This window comes from Pundamilia nyererei, unplaced genomic scaffold, assembly GCF_000239375.1.
Source record: "Pundamilia nyererei isolate P.nyererei 1_Seehausen unplaced genomic scaffold, PunNye1.0 scaffold00570, whole genome shotgun sequence".
Taxonomy (NCBI): Eukaryota; Metazoa; Chordata; class Actinopteri; order Cichliformes; family Cichlidae; genus Pundamilia; species Pundamilia nyererei.
This window is the reverse complement of record NW_005187971.1, coordinates 109,067-120,186: the sequence shown is the minus strand read 5'-3', so window position 1 is coordinate 120,186 and position 11,120 is coordinate 109,067. Positions and strand designations below refer to the sequence as shown.

Sequence of the window (11,120 nt, the reverse complement as noted above, 5' to 3'; positions counted from 1 at the left end):
GTTTCTACTTTCACTTCCTACTTTCACAGCTCCCATTACCTGAAGTGACGCATGTTTGAAATGTTTTTTTCTGATCAAATCATAGACAAGTCTGACAGACTTTGATTAATCAAATATGGCATTTGCTGTGATTAGGAAACATTTTTGCTACAGGTTTCTATGGTTATATTTCACTGAGTTATATTTGTATAGTAAGTAATGGAGGCAGCTATGCCTACTTAAAACGTATGAAAAGGCTAAATAAATGGTTACTTTCTGTGTTTAAATGTGTTGTTTTATGTTCTTTGGATCTTTTTTCCTGTGAATAAGGACATCTTTTGTCTTAATGACAAAGTCTTGAAATATCTCTACAAAGCTGTGGTTTTGAGCGGCATCATTAATTATAAAGTGTGTGATTCATGTGTTGAGTCATGTGTGTACCTGAGAGCTGGGATTACTTGTCTCCCCCTGGTGGTGGACAGAGAGGACAGCAGTTGCCGGTTCTCACTGAACACAAGCACATCTCTGAGGCTGGAGTTGGTCAGAGCAGTTCCAGCTCTGCAGATGCTGAATAGGTCGTAGCACAGGACTACAGCTCCTCGCCCGGGAATTGTGGAGCCCTCTGGGAAGGTCTGATCTATGCAGAGAGAGAAGGTGAACCGGTTACAGACAAAAAAAAAAGTGAGGCGAGTCAAAGAGGCAAATAGATTTGGTTGGTTTTAAGAAAGAAAATCTTCAATTGCTCTCACCTGCACCGGTGACATTTCCAATGATGTAAAATCCGTCCCGGTTAATAGATCCGGTCAAGGGAAGGGCAATGACGGTCCCACTACGCTCTTGGTCAAACACAGAGAGCACCAGGCCCTGCAGGTCTGTCATAGGTGGCCCGTGAAGCTCCACAAAGGCCCGCTGCTGGCTGTGATTGGTCCAGTGGTTGCTAGCCACCTCACTGATAACCACACCGTCAGGGGCAGGAGGAGGGCGAGGGCAGCTGTTTTCCCTCAGAGGGGTTGGTGGAGCCACCTACACGGGATGACACAAGATGCAGACCTATATTAACTTCAAAAATGTCTGTGACAAAACAGAAAAGATAATAAACCACCCAATCCTGACTTAGTGCTTTATTGTCTGAAATGGTAATACTCACTGAAAAAGCAGACAGGTCATAGGGGTAAAGGCCTCTACAACGGCTAAGGGCCTCATCACCAGGCAGAACCTCCGGGTCCTCCAGCAGTGGCAGCTGTCCTGGAGTCAGAGCTTTACTCAGCTCCTGTGCCTCCCTGTCTGACCCTCTCTGTCGATAAACCACAGCATCCAGCAGGCCTTTAGTAGGAATCCCCCTCTGCGCAGCCGACGGTGGGCCGAAGGGGCTGCGATAGAGCGCCACAGCATCTGGTCCGTTCTGGATGGTGTTGGGAGGCAGGCGCAGCGATGGGGCTGGCACCAACCTGTCGCTGCCCAGCAGAAAATACCCTTTGGAGGTGGTGAAGTGTCCGCTCAGGCTGATCTCCCTGTACGGTTTGTTATTGTGCGCACTGAAGAGCAGTATCCAGATGTCCTGCAAGGAGACTCGGCGGCCTGATGGGTGCCACAGCTCGATGTACTCCCCGTCCTCAGCTGCGCCGGGTGTATCAGTGTTCAGCTCGTTGATCAGGAAGTCAGTGTTGCCCCAGGGTGGGAGGTGAGGCGGCGAGTCTGTGCCTCCTGGAACCACTGGAGCATAAAAGGAGGAATTTATTAGGGATTTATTAGGCCACTGCAGCTCAGCAACAAGGTGATGTTTTCCTACAGCTGACGACGTCCCCTCTTAAACTCCCACATACAGCGCAATCATGAAACATAACACCGTGATAAAAGTATGATGTCACCTCTACTACTAGTGATCTCATGATCACGTTTGTCATCATATTCAAGATGGTTTGATTTGTCATAGGGCTGAACAACCTTAATGGAAACATAAACTGATCACATAGCTGCTTCAGAAGGAAAATACTACGGAGCAATGTTAAAAATATTCCAGATAAAACATATGAAACTTCTTAAATAGATTATTGCACCTCAGAGCACAATGGAAACACATGTAAGGAAGTCCTTAACATATTTATTATGCATTTAATAATTGATGTGTTCATCAGCTTCAGACACACTGCACAGCTTCATAGTTCACTCATCCACAAATGAAGAGGAATTCCCTCAACAGCAGACCTGGACAGGTAACTGTTGGCATCACATTCAGAGCATATCTCATAAAGTCTTCAAAATCTTGTACATGCTTATATTAGGATACTGAATTATAAAAATTCTATTCAAAACACAAACATTTCTTTTTTAATGACTATTATATATCAGTCGCAAGATTCATAGTCACTATTTTCTACACCACTTACTGCAGCAGTCGCTAATAAGACCTAACCTACAATCTATTAATACCTAAATGACAGCCAGTGTTACATAATACACATAAATGGTTTCCAACATGATAAAATAGGTTGTGCAGTCTGAAAATATTTGATTGTTTTGAGATGAGAGATTCTATTGATATTTTTTACATGAGCAGCGAAAGATGATTCTGATGTGATGTAGAGGAGAGACAAGCTTTGGGTTTAACACGTTTGTATGTAAACTTAAAAACAAGTATATTAGCTGATCGTGTGTGTGTGTGTGTGTGTGTTTGTGTGTCGCATGCAATATTTATGCAGTGGGTTATCATTTAGGGACGCAACAGAACACTGAAACTGAAAATATCTGCATTTGTCCCAAACTGTGACTTCTGCAATGAAGTACCAAAACATGAATTTTTGTAGCACTACATGCTTAATAAGACTGACACAGTATCATTTATTAATGAGGACCATATTTCCCCAAACACCGGGATAGCTGCCTGTTTTAGGAAAGCTCTACTTTAGCCCGGAGATGCACATGGATAGGCTCAAGAGAAGCTTCTTCCCAATGGCCATCTGGGTGCTCAATGAGAACACTGCTCGGGGCTACAAAACCCTCCATCCATCAGCTCCACCACTATAGAATAAAAAGCCATATCCCATAAAACCAACTCATATCTTCATTGCCTTATTAATCATCATATGCAAACACCTAATTTACCCTAAAACCAACTTAAAGACCTTCACTGAGAAGGTTGGAAGTTCACAATGCAGAAATACAAACACCTCACTGAACTCTGACCAATGACAGCCAACAATGGAAAAAGCACAAGGTTGCTGATCATTATAACCGTCACGACTTTCCTGCAAAGTCTGATTACGTGTGTACATCTAATTAAACTTCTTGGATGTGTCACTTTCTGATTTATTGTAGTTTACAGTTTAGTGATATGTTATTGTGGAAAAATACTCATGCACTACATTTACAGCTCATGGACCCAGTCTTCATGACATTACCTACTAGTTTCTGAAATTTGGATTTTTAAGCCTCAATGTTTTGTTGCCACCATGACAGGGCTTTTTGTTGTTTGTTTTTAAGCCAGAATTGACCGTATTTGGATGAGGACACGCACTGCTAAGTTATTAGCTAATGCTAGCACGTTCCATGTGGATGTACCACACAGCGAGCCATAATATTTGACAGGCAAGTACATAAAAACGCTACAAAAGGCAGCAACAGCACAATAGAGATGATCAGTTCAGTGACTCATGAGGTGAGGTCACATGGCCACATGGCCATGATTGCATGCCTGTCAATCAAACTGGCTACAGTTCTAACTTTAACTCTTAACAGGAAACAAATTGACCACCCCCCCCCAAAAAAAGAAAAAAAAAATCATCCACCATACATAGTGTGACTGCTTTCATATTCACTTGGTAATTTGAGTACTTCAGCAACTTTTCTGTCTTTTTTTTTAGCAGCGATTAACTGAAATTATTTTAGGGCCTTAAAGAAATGGATTTGATTTTTTATCATTATTGCGACCTCACTAATTACAAACTCCTTGAAAGCTCTTTCTTATTTGTCTGATCCTAACGGTTGTGAAGGCATGCCTAGACAATGCATTTGTTAGGCAGCCACCACCACACAGAGTATGTGCAAAGTGGCGGGCGTTGTACGGTTCCCACACACTGTCACAGAGGATAAACAACCCAAATCTCTGCCTGAGGAAGAATCACCATGGTCATAATTAAGTAAATGCATAACAGCTGCACAGACAAAACTCTTGCATTGTTTTCTTTGTGAGCAGTAACCTTTTTTTATTAAAGGATTCTCTCCTATAAATAGTGGGACATTTAGTTTTTTTGGTTTTATGTATAACCTGTGAAGCAGACATTCAATTTTCCATTTTCTTATAACCTTTAACAAAAATATTTAATAATAAAAAATAACTGAAAATACAAATAAAGATAAACTAAAATAACAATAAAATATTAAAACAAGTAAAATAATAATTAAAAAAATAATTAAAACATTTGAATAAATGACAGACAGACCGATAGATTTTTTTTTTTTTTTTTTTAAATCAACCCTGCTGCAAAAACATGCATAACGGCTAATCAAAGGCACATGTTGGCATGACAAAACATGAGAATCAGAAATGATTGAGCCACATATGCTCAACAATCCCACTTCGAGCTTTAGGTTATTGTCTTGGGACATAAGACAAGATAATAAACCTCCAGCTTCTCCTGAGCTTTCCCTCTAATCACATGATCTACATAAAATCTTTCATTTCCAGTTTTATCTAAACAACATAATATTTCAACGTTTGCATCAACGTCTGGTCACAACTCTAACGGCACGCAAATTCTGAATAACCAAATTCATCGTCTCCTTGGGAAAATTCCTGCGACGAGATGAAAAAGAAAAAAAAAAAATCAATTTGAAAGCATCCCTGATTGCATGCCTATGCATGTAGTGCCTTATGTTACACGTGCCAAAGAATTCAACAATCAAAAACTGTCTTTCCCTGCAAACAGCTCACACAGATTTTCCCACGGACACTCATTGGATGTTTTTTTATTATGGCAATACGTCTTCTTGCTGCACTCCCATCTGTTGGAGTCAAAGCTGCTAACCGATATCCTTCCTGCCAGTTGTGTTGGGATGGTGCATGTGACGACTCGTCGCGTGAAGAGACTGGCAAATCCTCACGATACCACACACCAAGGCACCACAAAAACTTGGTGGGTGAGCAGCAGGATGAAGCATTTTTAGCCAGCTGCATTATTTACTACACAGAAAAGTCTTCTCTCATAAATACATTCACATGTCTGTTCTACTATTTATGACTCGTGGATTTTCATACACCATGAATCCAACCTTGTTTCTTTTGTCATGTTATTGTTTCACGACGCACTAAGGTCTGGACTCCAACCAGCGCAGTTTAGCAACTGGAGTCATGTTGTTGGAATATGTGCAAAATGTGGTTTGGTGGCATCAGGCCTTTACCTGAAAATAAGTCTTTTTAGTTTGGCAGTTTAAAACCTGCAGGCTATAAACGATGGGGAAAATAATTATTCCATGTTATGATGAATTTGTAAGTTTGCTCACTCAAAGAAATGAACTAAAATTTTTATGGCCTGTTTAATCATAATGGACAGAAAGAGAATATCAACCAAATATAAAGAAAAAAATGTGATTTCCATGTCACTGAGTGAAATAAATACTTGATCCACAAGCAAAGCATGACTAAGTACAAGGAGAAATCCTTGTTGGCAGCACAGCGCTAAGACATTTCCTGTAGTTCGTCACTCCTCTTCAGAGAAACTCTAAATCCTTTAGGTTTTTTTGGTTGCCACTCGGAAACTCAAAGTTTCAGCTCCCTCCACAGATTTTCTAAAGGACTGAGGCTTGAAGACTGGCCAAGTCACTAACCTTAATGTGCTTCTTCTTTAGCCAATCCTTTGGTGCTGCAGTGGTATATTTTGGGTCTGGAAGGCCCATCCATGACCCATCTTCCACGTTCTGATTGAGGGAAGGAGCTTATTGTCTAAGATTTTATTGCACATGGTTCATTGTGAAAAACAGCCCCAACCATAACTGTGGGGCGTTGACTGTGGTGCTCTTTGGGTCATATTTAGCATTTATCTTCCTCCAATCACGACGGATGGAGTTGATGCTTGATTTTGGCTTCATCTGACCACAGCACTTTCTGCCAAGACTTCAGTGAACCATATAGATGTTAACTGGTAAACTTAACACGGGCCTGTACATCTGCCTACTTGAGCAGGGGAACCTCACAGGTGCTGAAAGATTTCAATTCATTTCAGCGTAATGGATTGCATTTGTGTTCTTGGTGGCTGTGGTCCCAGCTGCCTTCAAGATCTCTAACTAAGCTCCTCCCTTGTTGTTTTAGGATGATCCACCAACTTTCTAACAGTCATCATCACCCAATGAGGCAAAATCTTGCATCCAGACTGAGGGCGACTGATGGACATTTCATCCATTTCTGAATAATCGCACCAACAGTTCTTCTTACAAAGCTTCTTCCTGATGGTCTTGTAGCTCATTCCAGCCTTGTGCAAGTTGACAGTATTGTCCCTGACATCCTTTGGTTCTTACCCATGGTGGAAGAAATTGATTCTGTGGACAGGTGTCCTTTATACACATAAGGAGCTTAGATCGGGAGTATCTGTAATTGATTGATTGATTGTAATAAATCTGTACGAGCCAGAATTCTGGCTGGGTTTTAGGGGATTAAATACTTATGTCACTCAACAACATGCAAATCTATTTATAAGTTTTATCTAATGTGTTTTTTTCTGGATTTTTGGTTGATATTCTGTTTCTCTCCATTAAAATGAAACAACCATAAAAAATGAAACTGGTCATTTCTTGGAAAGCGAGGAAACTTGCAAATTCAGCAGGGGATCAAATGCTTATTTACCCGATTGTATCACTCAGCATTAATGGTGCCATGTGCTCTGATGCACCCAGATACCATCACACAGGCTGGCCTTTGAACTGTGTACTGACAACAACCAGGATACTCCTCTTCCTTTTCTTTAACTAAGAGGATGCGGTATGTGTGATTTCCAAAACCAGTCTCAGGACAGTTTTCAATTTTTCCTTAGTTCAGCTTAAATGGGAGCTGTCTTTTCTAGATTTTGTTCACCTTCTTTTACATAGTTTTATTTTGAATTTGTAGACCCAGCAACAATACACCAAATATGCACATGCCACAGGTGGCAGACCTAAAGTGGACTTTGAAGAAGTATAACAGGAACTGCTACATCGCCATCGGGACTCCAGCTATGTGTGTCTGCAATGGAGTATAATCGACACTTAAGATTTTCCATTAGAATAATCCAAAAACATGCATGCATGCCTGGAAAGCATTCAAAACACTTACCATTGCTGTGAGGGCAGATTTTTGGCCAGGGGCACTGGTTGGGCAGCCCAGGAGTTTGTGGAGCCTCCCAGAAGATGCCAGGGTCTCTGGCCCAGGTAGCCACACCACAGCGACTGAGATAGAAGCCGCCCTCCCTCAAACTGACAAAATAAAGAAATCATATGAAGAGCAATCATAGTTAACTATGGGCAAACACATTTAACTCTTGATGCTACCCAATAATAAAACCTTAAATTTTAAATGCACTTTCTCCATCAGGCTAAGACATTTTTGGCTTTAGAAAAATGTCATTTGGAATTTGGACCTAATTAATCCCATAAAGTTTGATAACTGTGATTGTAGGTCAGAATTCCCACGTAAACCATACATTCATCCGCTCAGAGCACTTAAGTACATCCACACAGAGCTAAAACAGCTCTAAAACACGGTCATATTTTTATCAGGGACGTGTTAATGAAATGCAGTGTTCAAATTCAAGTGCAAATATCAGCACAAGTCAAAGGCTACTTTTCACTACAGCTCTGCTGTGACCACACAGTGAAGAAAAGAGGAACACTGGTCACAAGCTGACCCTCTTCCCTCCATTGAGTGACTCAGCCTCATGTTGCACAACAAAACTACTGGCTCAAAAATAACCACAGAATATTGCTGACAGTCAAAATATCCACACACACACACACGCAAATATATTTATATTTTTTCTTTTTTTCAGAGTTTTACTTTTGAGCTTAAAATCGAGAAAAAACACTAAACTGTCAACAAGTCTTGCCTGTTGCTGAGCTGGTACGGCTGCCTGCCCGGTATGAGAGTCTCTGTGAGGTTGGCACTAGGCTTGTTTCCGGGTCCGGCATACACAAATGCATCTAGAGGCTGTATCTGGCTCAGTGGACTGCCTACAGGAAAGTCTGTAGCTTTTCCATTGTAAATGGCCACTGCCCCAGACTCATCTCCTGAGAAGCCATAAGAAAAGACGAATGAAAAATGACCAACGCACATGACAAACCTACAAAAGCAGAAGAAACCTAGACCCACAAACAATAAGCTTAAACTACAATAAAAAAGCCACTGGATCAGTACACACTGACCTTTCATGTAGCTCTTCTCTATGGTTACAGAGATCAACCCGTTCCTGGAGGTGTCCACATCCACGTCCACGCTGACACTGACCCGGTCTGTTTTCCCATCCCACACTACCAGTACCAGAGAACCTGCAGACGGAGCCTCCGTCAGCTCCACCAGCCCTTCCACCTGCCCTCCGCCTAGCTTCAGCTCAGTAATTAAAGGTATGGTCAACGGAGCAGTAGGAGGGGTGCAGTTGTTTCGCTGACCAGGGGAGGGTGAGGACACCTGAAAGCCCCACCGATCTTCAGACAGCAGGCACCTTTCGATTGATTCGTCCCCCTCGAGCGCCATTTCATCCTCGACGAAAGCCGGCTCCCCGGGCGTGAGCATGTCCGCGAGGAACTCTGCACCTCCAGTACGGCGGGTCATGTAGACGACGGCATCCACTAACCCAACAGCCGTGACGTTCATCTTCTCATTATAGCGAGCGGCAGGTGTGCGGTAGAGGACAATGGCGTCCGGGCCGTTCTGGACTGTGTTTGGCGGCAGGAGGATGGCCGGTTTGGGGAGCATGTCCACCGAGCCCACCAAGAAGAAACCTCTGTCATCCGTGCTGTGGCCCTTGAGGTCCAGCACCTTGTAGGCTATATTTCCGTTTCCATTATAGAACACGAGGGTGTACCCGTCCAGCGGGGCCCGCTGTCCGCTGGTGTGATACAACTCCACGAACTCAGTGGTGTCCAGTCTTGGGTTGTCAGCATTGATCTCGCTGATGATGAGGCAGGGGTCACCTCCAACCATCACCACCAGGCAGAAACAGGCAACGCAGGCTAGACCGACCGCCATGGTTCACAGCTTCACTGAAGCAGCTCGGAAGCTTCTGCAAAGACAAAAAAAAGAGGGGGGGAGACCACCAGTTGCATTCCTCAGTGAAATAAACTTAGTTAAGGAGTATTAATAAGACTGAGTGACATTTCACAGTTGTTCACCACTTGAGGAGAAGCCTCATAATATCATGAATGAGTCCTCTATGAGTGTATTTTTTTTTTTCGTTCATGGTGACAGTGGGAATGCACGTCTTCTGAATGAGTCATGAATTGTTGCGAAACGCAGAGGCAAGCAGAAGGAAACTTTGCGTGAAACGATGAAATGCCACACAAGTGAATAAATGGGATTAAGAAACTAAACAGCCACATATACTTTGAACTATACGAGAGAGGCATCAGCCTTCCCAGCCTTTCTTATTTACTTATCCCATTTCTGAGTCAATCTAAAGCTTAATCTTCACAGTATTTAACATTAGCTTTTAATTAATTTTTTTTAAAATGTGTGTTAGGGAGACTACATTAGATTGCACGGCAGTCACTCTTCTTGGTTGGAGAGAGGAGGGGAAAAACGCCTGTGGAGTTAAATTCTTTCACCAAATTATCTCGCATCTCACTGCAGTTATTCCGGTCACGGTTAGGCTGCTATGCATGCATCTTTCCGTCGAAAAGAAGAAGAAGAAGAAAAAAAAAAGGCTGTCAATCTGATTTCTATCATTGCCACACAAGGTCCTAAAAAGCGTCGCGACTTACAGATTTTTCTCGGTCCTCTTCGTCCAGGTGTCGCTGGTTCGGCAGCTCAAACTTCTCGAGTGGATGTAAAATCACCTCCCCGTCGGAAATATTATTGCTAAAGTTTGTTTTCTGTGCTCTGCCGCTCCCGTCATTCACAAAGCAGCACTTTCTCCCCCCACCTCCGACACCACCGTGCTGTGGGCGGTCAGACTGACTGAGGGGGATGATGCCTGCCAGGGAGGCTCAGGCCAGTCGCAGCTGAGGACAAAACGCCAGTAAAAAAAACAGAAATAAAGAAAGAAACAGAGAGACGCAGTGCTAGCAGGAAGGAAAAAACAAGAAACAAAATTAGTCCGCAGCTGTGTGTGAATGCTGTAAATATGTCTGTCTGACTGACTGTCTGCAGCCTAATAATCTTCCGCGAAAGACGCCTTCAAAGACCTGAAGGGGGCCCCTGACCCCGCTCTGTGAACTAGGGGAGAGTGGCTTCAGTAACACTTCAATGAAAGCACAAGTCCCTCCCAGCGCCAGGTTTACTGTTTACTGCTGGTTTGTCTTTTAAAGAGAAGTTCATTAAAAAGCACAACTTCACAAGCATTTCTGTGGACTAGAAAGCTGAGCAGGTATATCTAGTTATATACGCCTCATGCACAACAATAAAGCTCCTATTTGTTTTTGGGCATAGGCATAACAAAAACTCACGGGGAGATGAATACAAAGCTGGATCACCAACTGGGCCAAGCAGACCACTGACATGGGGCCCCTGACCCCCACAACAAAAGCCCCGGCTTAATAATGTGCCAGGTTGCTTCATTTTTCAAATAATATAAATCATTATATTCATATATAGCCAGTGCCCTCCAAATGTAAATAAACAACATAATTTGTATAAAATTAAACACCAACTTGGATCTATCTATCTATTGATTTTCTATTATATTTTATTGCAGTTATTCATAGTTTGTATTATTACTACATATCTGTGAAAAGTGCTTTATAAATAAACTTTACTTAACTTTCAAGAAAAGTAACAGAGAAGTTACTAAAATAAGATAAGATAAGATAACCTTTATTAGTCCCACACGTGGGAAATTTGTTTTGTCACAGCAGGAAGTGGACAGTGCAAAAGTTATGAGGCAAAAATTAGAATACAATAAGAATAAATACAGTACACAACTGTACAGAATAGAATAAAATAAAATACTATATACAGTAGAATA

General features: G+C 42.2%; 1 protein-coding gene across 2 annotated transcripts in view; it reads right to left on the bottom strand.

Moving 5' to 3' along the window:
- Positions 1 to 10,217, bottom strand: part of LOC102197941 (uncharacterized) — a 16,464-nt gene extending 6,247 nt beyond the window's left edge. For both annotated transcript variants that reach the window (XM_005754464.1, XM_005754465.1), the window contains exons 1-7: positions 9,919 to 10,217; positions 8,365 to 9,221; positions 8,049 to 8,229; positions 7,280 to 7,419; positions 1,127 to 1,692; positions 729 to 1,002; positions 421 to 616 (exon numbers count right to left, since the gene is read on the bottom strand). In XM_005754464.1, the coding sequence (XP_005754521.1) occupies positions 421 to 616; positions 729 to 1,002; positions 1,127 to 1,692; positions 7,280 to 7,419; positions 8,049 to 8,229; positions 8,365 to 9,187 (2,180 nt within the window). In that variant the 5' untranslated portion in view covers positions 9,188 to 9,221; positions 9,919 to 10,217. The remainder of the gene's footprint in view (positions 1 to 420; positions 617 to 728; positions 1,003 to 1,126; positions 1,693 to 7,279; positions 7,420 to 8,048; positions 8,230 to 8,364; positions 9,222 to 9,918) is intronic.
- Positions 10,218 to 11,120: the final 903 nt, after the last annotated feature.